At 41.4% G+C, this 16,122-nt stretch overlaps 1 protein-coding gene across 1 annotated transcript in view; it reads left to right on the top strand.

The window, feature by feature from the left end:
• Nucleotides 1–16,122, top strand: part of PCCA (propionyl-CoA carboxylase subunit alpha) — a 1,163,293-nt gene that overhangs the window by 1,124,300 nt on the left and 22,871 nt on the right. Inside the window, exon 23 of the mRNA XM_073614439.1 lies at nt 12,249–12,326. Within this exon, the coding sequence (XP_073470540.1) occupies nt 12,249–12,326 (78 nt within the window). The remainder of the gene's footprint in view (nt 1–12,248; nt 12,327–16,122) is intronic.

Genomic DNA, 16,122 nt, shown 5'->3' with positions numbered 1-16,122 from the left:
AGGTGAGTCAGACTGTCTGCCAGAACATCTTTCTCTGAAAGATCTTTCCAAAACAATTGTATGGTTGTTTCAGTCAAACATGCACATGTATGAACTGAGCAGAACCCTTGGCACAGGTGTTATCTTTGGAGAACAAAAGCTTTTGGGGGGAATCTAACAAATTTGCTAAATATCAAATACTTTGGTCTAATTGCCTGCACTTGCAGAGCCTGAGCACCTCTCCTATAGGCCACATGCAGCAGATAAACCACCACAGCTCCAAACAAGATTAACAAAACTCACATGGAAAGCCATGCAAACCAAATAGCAATTCAGAGATGAGACTGGAGGATTTAGAATCCAACTCAACTCTAGCAATCATGTCTAGTAAAACATAACTTTTGTTTATGTTGCAAAATATATTAAAATTAAGATTCATTACCTTACAGATGTAAAATCACTTGGAAGTCTGTTGCATTACATTTCTAGATATTTTATTTAAATACATTTAGATGTAAATAGTTGTAATCCCAAAGTTGTGGCAAATGTTGCATCCTTCGGTTTCACATCTGGCTTGCCATCTAGTTTGCAGAGTGCATTACCATGCTTTGACTGAAGTTATAATGAAGCTAACTGCGACTTAAATAAAATACCTAAATTAATATTTATTAAAAGGTACTGTATATCTGCTTTATTTACATGGGCTTTAGCTTGTACAAAACCATTATGTACAGCAAGTTTTACAAAGAATTTGAAAAGCTTTCAAGCCCAGTGCACATGAACTGAAAATCAGCTGGTTCAGCCGATGCCCGCTTTTTTTTTTGGTACGTATATCCCACTGTGTTTATTCAACAGAAGTCGGTCTAATGGTCTTGCTGGAAAACCAGCATTCGATCAGCACTTGCAACTAATGGCTGCAAGTGCTGATCTGTGCATTTGGGCGGGGAGGGGGTCCCCCTTGTCAAGAATACAAGGTCTCAGTATAAGAGATCCCTGCATCACACATCAATGTGTTGATGCTGGGATCTGTCATGTTTTTTTTGTTTTTTTTCCTTCAGCCCTCTTCTCAAAAACTGAATGTGTTTATCCAGCTTTAGATAGATACAAGCACCTTTAGCTCTAGTTTGTAGATGTTTAACAGAGATCTTGATGGAAACCACATGTCATGGATCTGCAGTAATGTTTGTCAGCTTACCTCTCCATGTGTTCAGCTTAGAGACCAGCCCCACTTCACCTGGCTGCTTAAGTAATCTCGCCTCAAAGCATGGCTCCACCCCTGGCCCTATCAGGGAACACTATATTAACCTGTGCACTGCAAGCCAGCCCTGGTGATTAATATTGTGTGTTTGTCTTCTGTGTGCTCCTTGCTGTGTGTTCTACATCTGGTTCTAGTTACCAATCTTGGCTTGTTCTTGACTGTCCTTGTCTGCTTCTTATCTCTACCTTGGCGTGTTCCTTGACTATCCTTACCTGCTTGTTTCCCGACCTTTGGCTTTATCCTAACTATGGTTCGTTGCCGCAGTCTGCTGCTTCCTCTCTACCTTCCTGTAGTCTACTGTGAGCGTGAGCTGCGACCTGGAGCCAGACTGCAGCTAAATCATTCCCCACCACTAGGGACCTCTGAACACCCGCTGGCTCTTAGATTCTGCGCCCTGGGAAATCTCATGCTCTAGCTCCCAGTGTGATCCGTGTTGGTGCTCCAGAAAACCTGCTCTCCTGAATCACCTAGAGCTCCATCAGCAGCAGTCAGCCATAGGGTCCACTACCTTGCGGTGCACTTTTGACCCCAACGGGGGGTGCATCTGTCACCTGGACTCAGGTGACCTGACACCACAGTACATTTACTGCAGAGGTCAATCACAGCACACATGTACCATGTTATAGCTTTGTGTCAATCACAGCCCACAATAGTAATCACAGCTGTTATAAATATAACCCATTCATGACAGTTTAAAACATTGTTATTGCAGTGATCAATGTACACTGAGGGAAAAAAGTGTTTTATCCCCTGCTGATTTTGTACGTTTGCCCACTGACAAAGAAATGATCAGGCTGTAATTTTAATGGTATGTTTATTTTAATAGTGAGAGACAGAATAACAACAAAAATATCCAGAAAAACTTATTTTAAAAAGAAGTTATAAATTGATTTGCGTTTTAATGAGTGAAATAAATATTTGACCCCTTCGCAAAATATGACTTAGTACTTGGTGGTAAAACCCTTGTTGGCAATCACAGGGGTCAGACGTTTCTTGTAGTTGGCCACCAGGTTTGCACACTTCTCAGGAGGTATTTTGTCCCACACCTCTTTGCAGATCCTCTCCAGTCATTAAAGTTTTGAGGCTGATGGTAACCCAAACCTTCAGCTCCTTCCACATATTTTCTATGGGATTAAGGTCTGGAGACTGGCTAGGCCACTCCAGGACCTTAATGTGCTTCTGCTTGAGGCCACTCCTTTGTTGCATTGGCCGTGTGTTTTTGGGTCATTGTCATGCAGGAAGACCCATCCACGACCCATTTTCAATGCCCTGACTGATGGAAGGAGGTTCTCACTCAAGATTTGACGGTACATGGGCCTCGTCCATCGTCCCTTTGATGCGGTAAAATTGTCTTGTCCCCTTAGCAGAAAAACACTCCTAAAGCATAATGTTTCCACCCCCATGTTTGACAGTTGGGATGGTGTTCTTGGGGTCATAGGCAGCGTTCCTCCTCCTCCAAACACGGCAAGTTGAGTTGATGCCAAAGAGCTTGATTTTGGTCTCATCTGACCACAACACTTTCACCCAGTTCTCCTCTGAATCATTCAGATGTTCATTAGCAAACTTCAGACAGGTCTGTACATGTGCTTTCTTGAGCAGGGGGGCTTGCGGGCGCTGCAGGATTTCAGTCCTTCGCGGCGTAGTGTGGTACCAATTGTTTTCTTGGTGACTATATTCCCAGCTGCCTTCAGATCATTGACAAGATTTTCTTGTGTAGTTCTAGGCTGATTCCTCACTGTTCTCATAATCATTAAAACTCCACAAGGTGAGATCTTGCATGGAGCCCCAGACCGAGGGAGATTGACAGTTATTTTGTGTTTCTTCCATTTGCCAATTGCAGCAACTGTTGTCACCCTCTCACCAAGCTGCTTGGAGATGGTCTTGTAACCCATTCCAGCCTTGTGTAGGTCTACAATCTTGTCCCTGTCCTTGGACAGCTCTTTAGTCTTGGCCATGGTGGAGAGATTGGACTCTGATTGCTTCTGTGAACAGGTGTCTTTTATACAGGTAACAAGCTGAGATTAGGAGCACTCCATTTAAGAGAGTGCTCCAAATCTCAGCTCGTTACCTGTATAGAAGACACCTGGAAGCCAGAAATCCTGCTGATAGTGGATCAAACACTTATTTCACTCATTAAAATTCAAATCAATTTATAATTTTTTTGAAATGTGTTTTTCTGGATATTTTTGTTATTCTGTCTCTCGCTGTTAAAATAAACCTACAATTATAGACTGATCATTTCTTTGTCAGTGGACAAACATACAAAATCAGCAGGGGATCAAATACTTTTTTCCCTCACTGTAACCGCAATCAAAATGTAAAAAAAAAAAATCCCAGATTAATAGTGTCACTATGGTGATACTGTACTACTCTGATGAAGGTATGTTAAAAAAGAAAACTGCTAAAACAATGTTTAAAAAATGTTTGTTTCTTTTTATAAACATATTGTCACCAGTCAGTATCCCTGATCACCACCACACCAGCCATATGATGATGCTGTACTGCACTGGTGACAGTATGTGAAAAAAAAAAATTGTAATTTCTTAATTTTAAAAAAAATAACACTTCAAAAACTCGCCATGCCTCTTACTAAATACCTCAGACTCTCTAGTTTCCAAAAGGGGTAATTTGTGGGGTATTTGTACTGTCCTGGCATTTTAATGACTTCAAGAAATGAGATAGGCAATCAGTACATGAGGACTGATCAATTTCCAAATGTATATACAATAGTTTGTAGACGCTATAACTTTCACACAAACCAATTAATATACACCTATTGGGATTTTTTTGTTACTAGGTACATGTAGAAGTATATATTTTGGCCTAAATTTTTGAAGAAATTAGATTTTATTGGATATGTTTTATAACAGAAAGTAGAAAATATTGTTTTGGGGGTTTTTTGTTTTTTTTAATATGCAATAACAAATTATATAAATTTAATTTGTATACAGTGTTGCATGGCGGCGCAGTTGCCAGTTAAAGTATCACAGTGCTGAATTGCAAAAAACAGCCCGGCCATGAAGGGGGTAAATCCTTCCAGAGGTCAAGTGCTTAAATAAGCTGCTAGCAGGCTGAATTCAGCTAACACCTTGTTTAAAGCGAAAGCCAGCACTTCCATTTAGATCGGTTTTGAACATCCTTGCGCTGAAGATGAAAGTTGGTTTTAGGCCTAGTTTACACTTGTGGCTGGTGGGCAGAAAAAAATAGCAGATTTAGTTGCAGGTTGATGTCACCTTCTAACCTAATAAAGTGAATGGGGCCGCACCACAACCACCATGCACTGCACGTGTTTGTGGTGCAGGCTTACAAGGTTAAAACAGGCGGTGATATTGTGTTATTTTGCCTCCCAGTCACTTGTCAAACGCCCTCTGAGAAGTGATCCGCCGAAGATCCCTTTTCAGATGCACAGCAAAGGCTCAGCCTTTTCTCTCTCTATATGACACAGTAGTAGGAGTCAATGAACTGTGGAACCGTAAATTTTTCTTAGGACTTAGAATGACTTCAAGACTGTCCTGACCATTAATGGTGGGGCTAATAACAGCAAGTGCAGTTGCACTAAATTGAATTGTTGGGCTCAGTCTTCAAGGTAGTCCTGAAGATAAATTACACTATCTTTTTTATTATTATTATTTGTGGCAGGTGATAATAGGGAAATAGTTTTACAAAATGGTGCTGAATATAAATTATGCTGTATCTATATTTTTTTTTTTTTTTTTTTTTTTTTTTTTTTTTTTTTTTAATTTCTGGCAGGTGAAAATAGATTTACACAGGTCATGATTGATCCCCTACATCATTTTGTTTCTACCTGTAAATTAAATTTAATGTTTTATAAAGTTTTCGTATTTTAGGGCACATTCATTTCTTCTTTTACTCATTTTTTTTACAGATTGGTTTATACGTATTTCATATGGTACAGCTAGTGTTGGTAAAAGAGGCCCTTGTTATCTTGAAGGCTTGGTACATTGTAGACTGCAGATACTAAGTTGGGAATTCAGGTCTTCTTTTCTAATCTCTAGTCATATTGAGTGTTTCTGTCCAAGTTTTCATCTTATAGATCTGTATTTTTGCCTGTGCTACCAAGTAACACAAAGTGACAGCTGCTTTCTAATCCTGTTAGCAGCCATCTTAATCGAATGTCATGACAAATCTTGTCCTCCCACCTACTCCATTTGAGCTGGAGAATTGTGTTCAGAAACATGTTTAGAGAAGACACAGACAACATGTATTGAGCAGACATTGACATCCAATTATTTTTGGATTTGTGGGTTTTTCTATATAGTAAACCAGTTTTACTTTCCAGAAAAAGATATCAATGGAAAAAAAAATCATTTTTTTGTGTGTGTTTACAGATACAATCTCAGCATAATACTCAGCATAGTATCATTTATGATTCCAGCATCACATTTGGAAGTTGTAATTGTAGTTTAAATATAAAGAAGAAGCAGATTCATTTTTGGTCAGTTGTGACTGCTTGTTTCTAGGCAACAGTCTATAATTCATAAAAGCCTGAACAGGTGGATGCAGATAGGAGGCCTTGCAGGATATCTCCTCGATTCTAGCACAAAATAATCTAACTCGCATGGTGATAGCTTGGAAGAAAAAAAGCATCTGAACCAGAATTATAAGCAAAATAATCAGCGACTAGGGGATCTTAACCCAGATATAATTCAGACGTAATACAGCACAGCAGACACAGTGTCTATTATTAAAAATGTTTATATAATCTGCAGATCATATTAATATGAAATCATATAGTGATTAAGATATGTATGTTATAAGATAATAGAGACAAAATGATTTCTACCTCAATATTTGTCCTGAACGCTATACAACACAGAATGTTTTTATTCAGGACTATTCCAAATACAGGTACCTTCATTTGGTCAAGCAGTGCTTTGATGCCCAAGGAAGAAACTGTCATTGGGTACGAATATGGAACTGGGAGAATCGATTACACATTCATTTTCTGTCAGCAATTATGCAATTTTAACAGTGTTTTTAACACTTAGAGGAACGTTTTTTAAAGCAGTGAATCTGATATTCACCAAACATTCAATACAGGTGAATCTTCCTGGTGCATGTGTTGCAAACCACATTGATTCACCACTAGTAAATATCTGGTGAATGTCACATTTGCTGCTGCACAAAAATGTCCCTAACAGTTTAACCACTTCAGCCCCGGAAGGATTTACCCCCTTCCTGACCAGAGCGTTTTTGCGATTCGGCACTGCGTCGCTTTAACTGACAATTGCGCGGTCGTGCGACGTGGCTCCCAAACAAAATTGACGTCCTTTTTTTCCCACAAATAGAGCTTTCTTTTGGTGGTATTTGATCGCCTCTGCGATTTTTATTTTTTGCGCTATAAACAAAATAAGAGCGACAATTTTAAAAAAACGCATTATTTTTTACATTTTGCTATAATAAATATCCCCCAAAAATATATAAAAAAAACATTTTTTTTCTTCAGTTTAGGCCGATCGTATTCTTCTACATATTTTTGGTAAAAAAAATCGCAATAAGTGTTTATTAATTGGTTTGCGCAAACGTTATAGTGTTTACTAAATAGGGGATAGTTTTATGGCATTTTTATTAATAATTTTTTTTTTACTAGTAATGGCGGCGATCAGCGATTTTTATTGTGACTGCGACGTTATGGCGGACATGTCGGACATTTTTGACACATTTTTGGGACCATTGTCATTTATACAGCGATCAGTGCGAATAAAAATGCACTGATTACTGTGTAAATGACACTGGCAGTGAAGGGGTTAACCACTAGGGGGCGGGGAGGGGTTAAGTGTGTCCTAGGGAGTGATTACTAACTGTAGGGGGATGGGCTGTGTGGGTGATGTCACTGATCTCTGCTCCGATGACAGGGAGCAGAGATCGAGTGACACTAGTCACTAGGCAGAACGGGGAGATGCTGTTTACAACGGCATCTCCCCGTTCATCCGCTCCGTGAGGCGATCGCGGGTATTCCTGCGGCGATCGAGTCCGCGGGACCCGCGACCCGACTCACGGAGCTCCCGGCCGGCGCGCGCGCCGCCGGTGGCACGCACGCACGGGCACGGCGGGAAATTCAAATGGACGTACAGGTACTCCCATTTGCCCAGCCGTGCCGCTCTGCCGACGTACATCGGCGTGCGCCGGTCGGCAAGCGGTTAATACACAAAAAAAACGTATCTGAGCATTACATCACTGTGATATATATGTCTGCCATTCAGCAATGTTCCAAGAATTTTAACCTATTTTTATTTGGCTCCTTTGTTATACGGAACTAGTTAATTCTCTAAGTTTTTTTTTTTTTTTTTTTCAATCAATACCTGGAGCAGTTAGTTAATTCTAATGCAATGCACATATGTTAAAAAAAAGTGACTATTGGAGATCATGTCAATGAGCTGAGAATTTATTCACAGTCCAAGATACATATTAAAATCTTGCACCTGTGCACCCCCCTCAAAAAACTGTAATTGAAGGATTTCCACTTTTGAAGGAAAATCAGCAGGGATGATATTGATCCGTCTTTTTAGGGGGCCAGAGTGCAGCAGAAGGTGATACTGTGGAAGGCCACCACAAGCCCTCTGTTTTTCTGCCAAATTAGGCAGAAGGCTGACAGTGTAAGAGAACAAAAGAAGGGTTCTATTTCACACTGCAGATTTATCCCAACCGTCTCCTCACACCCTCCCTTAAAAATGCTTTTTTTTTTTACCTAGTGATTTCATAATGGTTTTGGTGCTTAGTCTTGCATTGAAACAGTTACTGTTGAAATGGGCAGGAAACAGTTTTGTTTTAATTGCTAAAATGATTCGGAAGTGCTTCGTGTGCTGCTTCTATACAGCAGGTGCTGTGCATTAATTGGCCTGTGCAGGCCTGACCCAAGGTCCCTTGCAGCGGGCCCAATTTTACGCAGAGTTGAAATAGCTTATTTATTATATTGTATAACCTGGCGTACATGATGTGTGCTTGCAAGTATTTTATTTCATGGTCTGCAATTTCTAATGTCATGTGGGTTTGGAAACCTGTGTTTCTTTGGTAATGTACTAGCAGCAGGTAAGCTCTAAATACCATCCATCAGAAGCTAATTTTTTTTACCCAGATACTCTAATGACTGATGAACCTGTCTTTAGTACGAATGTTTAGCACAGTAGAGAGCCATATGCCACTGGCACGGTTTCCTGTGCTTTTCTCAGTGTTACTGCTGAACAGATTAGGCAAAATCTAAAATAATCTAACTTTATAATCTATAATTTTCTTTTTTTTAGAATTGCAGCACTAAATTCTCTAGCACAAATAACTGATGACATCTTTATAATGCAAATGCACAGCTTCTATAATTAGCTATAACTGTTCCTGCATAGCCTTAAAAGGAATGGCATCATGCTTTGTTGCTTCCTGTCTGCTTCAAGCAGACCTGTGCACATTAGAAGTCCCTCCCCTGTGTGGGAAGAGCACAGCTGTTACTGTAAATCTCATCCAGTAACTGTATCACCCCATTTTCTGACTCTGAAGGATGAAATTGAGAAATAGAGCACTGTGCAGTCATCCTTTACGTCTGCAATTTTAGCTCTTGCATTAGATTTTCATGCTTTTATTCCAAAGCAAATAGCACTGGGCAAGTAACAGAGCTTATGATAAATGTCCACCATTCTTTTCCATGCCTTTTATATCATGTGTCTCAGGTTTTGCTGGCCACCTCACTGAATTAGACCAGAGGCAGGGATGGGGTTCTAAAATGTAAGTGTGATGGCTTTCCTGCGACACATCGATGCCACATTAGAAAACCTCCAAAAAGTTGTCAGGTGCTTTAATTAGAAATAAAAAAGTATACATCATTAACACAACAAAGTCAATGATGGGCTTGAAGATAAGTCTCCTGGGAAGACCTTCTTTAAAAATGAAAGGGACGTGATAGATTTCCATATCATTTATAACTCCCCTAATTGCATTTGGAAGGCTTGCCAATAAAATAGAAAATTGGCAGCGTATATCCATTATAGTAATTTTGCCAACAATGGCAAGCAGCTGGCTTTACTGGGTTTTATTTCCCACCACCCATAATTAATCATCAGCTAGAGATGTCTGAAACTTAAGATTGTGGCAGTGCCGTGTCACATCCAAACTTCCTTAAAACACTAAAATCGGTTGACTATACACATTGACGGTTCCTTCAAGCTAATGCATTGCGGTACAAGGCAGACTGCTGCTTAATGAGTGTTACTTTGATAATCGGATGTGAAGGTGACCTACGACCCTCCATGTCAAAGGAGAGGATGCAGCAAGCTGGATGAAAGATACAAGACCGAGATCTGCAAACTTTATACCAATTAGACAAGGAGTACAAAATACATCAGTGCAGATTGGGTTTATCAGAGAGACTTGTAAGGCTTGTGACCATTTTGTAGGAGTAGTTCTGAAAACAGCCTGTCATAGCAATTTGGGCTGTGACCAGTGATCTCATTTTTTTTTTCCTTTGTAGAATGTAACTCTAGGAGTGAAGTAAGTTGCTCCCTATCTATATATTTCTGTATGTCTTTTCTTTTTAATCTATATCAGCTTGAAACTGCATAAGCTTTTCAGAAGTGGTTGGTCACAATGTTATAATTTAGGAATGTCTTCTTTTCGATTAATGTAGTTTTTTTTACAATACCATGTTACAGTACATAATACTACTGTATGTGGCCCCAATACATATTCAACATTTTTCAGTTTGATGTGATTTAACAAATGATTAAACTAGTTATATAATCGTTTTATTTTACTAAGAATATGCTTACAGTATGACTGTTGCCAGAGCAGTGCAATCATATTGTCTCACTTAAAAATATTAAACAAGCATTTAATATTGATACTATATACTCATCTTTACATGAGCCAGCACTGTCAAAATGCACCATGCAGTCACCCCCCAATGCTAATCTTTCGAAAATCAATTGTTTTGGGGGGAAAAATCCGACATTGCGGTTTGTTTTTTTTCCATTAAAATTGCCATTTCGAGATTCGAAAATTAGCCCACTAACACTTTGAAAGTCGAACGATCGAGCGTATCGAACGATTTTCTATCCATGTATGGCCAGCATTAGTGTCCCCTTGAAGCTAGGGTAAAATGTAATTTCAATCAAAAATGATCAGTTATGGGTGGGAGTATGTTGGGCCAAATCATCCATACGGTAGGTGTGCAGACCTTGCAACTCAATAGAGATCTTGACTCCAAAGTCCCTGAGAAGTATAACTGACAATTTTTTTAGCCTATACCAAAATTGAAATATAGACTTCAGTTAATCTGTTTAAAGTTTACATCACAAACTCTAGAAGTGTCTGTCATATCTGTGTACTGACAGGAGCCTCATAGGTTATGACTGTAGCAGATTTGGATAAAAGTAGTGTGGACAAATAACACCTTCAACGTATGTTCAGTAAGTCCCATCTTCCAGGCCAGCATGAGATCTCACATTTCCATCGCAAACACCCAGGAAATGCTAATTAAAGCTTCATCTCCAGACATTTTGCAAACTCTTCAATGTGTCACTCATTTGTTGGCTTTCTTCATAACTGCTAGTTTAAGAATAAAATACTCTTTCCTATTTAAAGCAGATTTGTGTTGCTTTAACCACTTCAGCCCCAGAAGATTTTACCCCCTTAGCCCCGATTCACACAGGGGCGGCATGACTTGCAGGTCGCCTCACCGAGGTGACCTGCACACGACTGCCACGGCGACTTGCAAAAGGACTTCTGTATAGAAGTCTATGCAAGTCGCCCCCAAAGTAGTACAGGAACCTTTTTCTAATTCGGAGCGACTTGCGTCGCTCCTATTAGAACGGTTCCATTGTACAGAACGGGAGGCGACTTGTCAGGCGGCTAGGTCACCTGACAAGTCGCCCCTGTGTGAACCGGCACTAAATGACCAGAGCATTTTTCGCAGTACGGCACTGCGTCGCTTTAACTGACAATTGCTCGGTCGTGCGACGTTGCACCCAAACAAAATTGACATCTTTTTTTTTCCCACACACAGAGCTTTCGTTTGGTGGTATTTGATCAGCTCTGCGGTTTTTATTTTTTGCGCTATAAGCAAAAAAAGACCGACAATTTTGGAAAAAAAAGCAATATCTTTTTACTTTTTGCTATAATAAATATCCCCCAAAAAATATAGAAAAACAAATTTCTTCATCGGTTTAGGCCGATATGTATTCTTCTGCATATTTTTGGTAAAAAAAAATCGCAATAAGTGTATATCGATTGGTTTGCGCAAAAGTTATAGCGTCTACAAAATAGGGAATAGATTTATGGCATTTTTATCATAATTTTGTGATCAGCGATTTTTATCGGGACTGCGACATTGTGGCGGACACATCGGGCACTTTTGACACTATTTTGGGACCATTGCCATTTATACAGCGGTCAGAGCTAAAAATAGAAACTGATTACTGTATAAATGTCACTGGCAGGGAATGGGTTAAACACTAGGGGGCGATCAAGGGGATAAGTGTGTTCCCTCAGTGTGTTCTAACTGTAGGGGGGATGGGCTCACTAGGACATGACGGGGATCACTGCTCCCGATGACAGGGAGCAGTAGATCCCTGTCATGTCACTAGGCAGAACAAGAAAATGCCTTGCTTACATAGGCATCTCCCCGTTCTGCTTGTCCTTGCCACGTTCCTGCGGAACGTGGCATCTTGTGTGTGCCCGCTAGCCTGCGATCACGGAGGGATGTACAGGTCCACCCATTTGCGCATATGTGCCATTCTGCCGACGTACATCGTCGTGCAGCGGTCGGCAAGTGGTTAATATTATTTTCTGTATGAATGATCAATTCCTCAATTGGACAAGAGTTCTATATGTACTTAACACTGCAAGGTAAGGTATGTTCTATAAATATACTGTAGGTTTTTATGAAGATCTGATACTTGTTAATGTTATAGCTTGCTTTCTACTGAGATCTGATACAGCTTTAGTTATTACATACAATGTTTTATGTTCTGTATGTCTAAAATTCAGTACAATTTTACTGTGATAGGTGTCAGAGGGCCAAGAGATCTGTGTAATTGAAGCTATGAAGATGCAGAACAGTATGACAGCTGCTAAAACTGCCAAGGTAATGTTTGATGTGAAATTTCACAAAAAGTACTGGTAATTTCCTCTCTCATGAGATATTTTGGATTTTTGTAACAATGTGTTTCAAGCTAGAGAAGAAAAAATGGTATTGTTGCCCTTCACATTCAATCAAGGTTTACTTGCTGTTAGAAAATAAAAAGTGGAATTAAAGCGGGGTTCCACCCAAGTTTTGAACAATATCTGTATGTATTCTCTTCCTTGCCTAGATGCTGACATGCCGTTTAAAAAAATTTAAATCGCAGTAATTAACTAGCACCCTCCTGGGAGCTAGTCTCAGGCTTCCCAGAATGCCACTGAGCATGTGCAGGAACAAGCGGTGAATGCTGGGAGCACAGCATTCACCACATCCAGGAAATAAATGCTTGTGGGCTTCAAATACCCACAATGAAGATGGAAACCGCCTGCAGTGAATAATATAAGTTATTCTTTCCGACGAAATCTGACACAGGTGGACATATTACACACAATATGTGAGTATGTAATGCTGAGAAGAAAAGTTTGTGAATGAACTCAAAAAAAAAAAAAAAAGATAGATAGGTGGACCCCCGCTTTAAGTTATTATAGACAATTGCTTAGATCTAGTTTCTATATATTAGACCGGCTGTTAGAAAAGGTATAGAGTAGACAGACAAGATCAAGCATCATTACATTGTAAATCTTCCTACAACTCATTTAACCAACATTCACACAGGATCTGAATGTAGGATAAAAACCAATGTTAGGTCAGACTGCAAACAATACAAGTCAGTAGGCAGCCACCAAAGTGCATTCACTATCCATATTTTACCTGCTTAATAAATACTATATGAACCTTTTTTTTTTTTTTTGAGGGGCTGGGGGGATAGCCTTCATCATAAAATCCTGACAAGGGACCTACTTAAAGAGACCCCGTTGCCAGACCATTAATTTTAACAGCTATCTTTAATGTTATATGTTCATTTAATGTATTCCATGCATGGTATTTACTTGTAAAAGTCTCCCTTGTGTAGACATCTAAAAGCCCTGAGACTGCTGCTGGGTGCTGACATCTTGGATGTGCTGTCAGCAGCCCTCGTAGGCGCAGAGCTGTCACTCAAATGACTTTTTATAGTATTCCCAGCCCTCAAAAATTGCACTCGCCTGCTCGCATTTGACGAGTGAAATTATGAGCGGTGCGAGTATGGAAAGGGCTGTGCTGCATCGGGTATGTATCCAGTCGCCCCCCATCCCCCCCGCCGCGCACACGCTCGCAGTGCGGCCAGTTCAATATGCAGCTGCCTGGGACCACACATCTCTGCCCCGCACAGGCTCGCAGCGCGAGCTTTGCAAATAAGAGTACCAGCCAGCGCCGCCCCTCTCCACCGTCTACACATTGCCGCTTGGGACCGCCCCTCTCCACCCCCGATACATCCCTGCACTGCACAGGCTAGTACTGTACTGCTAGTACTGCGGGAGCCAGCGCTGCCCCTCTCCACCGTCCACACATCGCCGCTTGGGACCGCCCCTCTTCACCCCCGATACATCCCTGCACTGCACAGGCTAGTACTGTACTGCTAGTACTGCGGGAGCCAGCACTGCCCCTCTCCACCGTCCACACATTGCCGCTTGGGACTGCCCCTCTACACCTCCCACACATCTCTGTCCCGCACAGGCTAGCAGCAGACCTTTGCAAGGAAGTGTGCCAGCCAGCGCCGCCCCTCTCCACCATCCACACATTGCCGCTCAGGACCACCCCTCTCCACATCTCCGTCCCGAACAGGCTAGCAGCAGATTTTTGAAAATAAATGCAACAGCCGGCGCCGCTTAGGACCGTCCCTCTCCTCCCACACATCCAAGATATGCACTGATGCTTGACCCCCTGGCTGCAGGACAATGGTATGTAATAATGTGACATTCTGTGATGTTCTGGAGACATTGTGGGATTGAAGATGTTTGCTGGGAGCAAGGGGGGATTGAGAGCACATATGTGCTGGATTGGGGAGGGGGTTAATTGGAGGCATAGGTCTGAATCATCCCCCCCATCCAGTAATCCATTATAACTTATGCCACCAATTCTGCCAGCCCCCCCCCCTTCCATTCTATCATACCTATGACTCCAATTCCGCCCCCCCCCCCCCCCCATTCTATCATACCATGTGATAGAATGGGGGGAGGGAAGGGGAATTGGAGGCATAGGTATGATAGAATGGTTAGAGGGGGGTGGAATTGGAGGCATAGTTATGATAGAATGGGGGGGGGGGGCGGAATTGGAGTCATAGGTATGATAGAATGGGGGGGCGGAATTGGAGTCAAAGGTATGATAGAATGGGGAGGGGGGGCGGAATTGGAGGCATAGGTATGATAGAATGGGGGTTTGCTGGGGGGGGGGGGCGTTGGAGGCAGAGACATACTGGGAAGAGGGATTATAGGTATAGAGGTGTGCTAGAGGGAGAAGGGATTGGAGACATAGGTGTGATGGAGAGGGGAGGCATTGGAGGAGGCGTTGGAGGTAGAGGTGTACTGCGGGAGGCATTGGAGATAGAGGTGTACTGCGGGAGGCTTGGAGGTAGAAGTGTACTGCGGGAGGCATTGAAGGTAGAGGTGTACTGCGGGAGGCGTTGAAGGTAGAGGTGTACTGCGGGAGGCGTTGAAGGTAGAGGTGTACTGCGGGAGGCGTTGAAGGTAGAGGTGTACTGTGGGAATCCTTGAATGTAGAGGTGTACTGTGATGGAGGTAGAGGTGTACTGCGGGAGGCGTTGGAGGTAGAGGTGTACTGCGGGAGGCGTTGGAGGTAGAGGTGTACTGCGGGAGGCGTTGAAGGTAGAGGTGTTGAGCAAGGAATTACTCTGTTTTTTTGTTTTTGTTTTTTGCATGTGTTGCCCTTCCGTGTGCTCCTTGCTGCAAAGGCCTACAGAAAGGACTACATGTGTGCAGACTAAACCCCAGTTTTTAACACATACTGTTAGACAGGACAATTTGGTTGTTTATAGCAGGCTGGTCGGTAAATTGAGCTGGGAATTTCTGTTTTTTTTTTTTTTTATTTATTTTTTTTTTTTTATTTATTTTTTTTTTTTTTGCATGTCTTGCCCTTCAATGTGCTCCTTGCTGGCCAGTTATAGGTGAGGGCAGTGGCCATTTGTTTGTAATGTTAAAATATTGGTGAGGGGACATACAGGACACCTTTGCTACCATTGTGTTATGTGCTGGGTGTCCAGTGCGCCTCTGTGCCTTTAAGGAGAGGTGGTCTCCCTCCAGGCTCACTTGCCCTCTGCCTATCCTTTATAATGCATGTGCTTCCACTGTAGAGGCTCTCGAAATTTAGAGTTAGGACTACAGAAAATACTGGGGTGCCTTGACGGGGCTCTGTAGCTTACGCATGTATTTGCAAATATGTGCAGACTAAACCCCTGTTTTTACCGCATACTGTTAGACAGGAAAATTCTGTCGGTTAGCAGGCCGGTCAGTAAGTTTTTTTTTTTTTTTTCTTTTTTTTTTTCTTTTTTTTTTTTCTCTTTTTTTTTTTTTTTTTTGTTTGATGAACAGTTTATTTTATATAGTGCTGGTCATTTAACATGACATTTTTTTAATTTAATCATCTTTATTTATATTCATACAAAATACATCTCAGTGCACAATATTCTTACAGTGACATATTACTAATCGAGTAATCCACCACTCTTGGATGTACATAAAAACCCCATAACAAAAGTGCTCTATTATTTTGTATAACCTTATCCCCCTTCCCTTACTACGTCCCCTTCCCACAACCCCCCCCTCTCCCTTCCCTGCCCACCCTCCCCCATTCACATCATTACAAC

This window comes from Aquarana catesbeiana, linkage group LG02 (assembly GCF_042186555.1).
Source record: "Aquarana catesbeiana isolate 2022-GZ linkage group LG02, ASM4218655v1, whole genome shotgun sequence".
In the NCBI taxonomy this organism is placed as follows: domain Eukaryota; kingdom Metazoa; phylum Chordata; class Amphibia; order Anura; family Ranidae; genus Aquarana; species Aquarana catesbeiana.
This window is presented reverse-complemented; position numbering and strand designations above follow the sequence as displayed.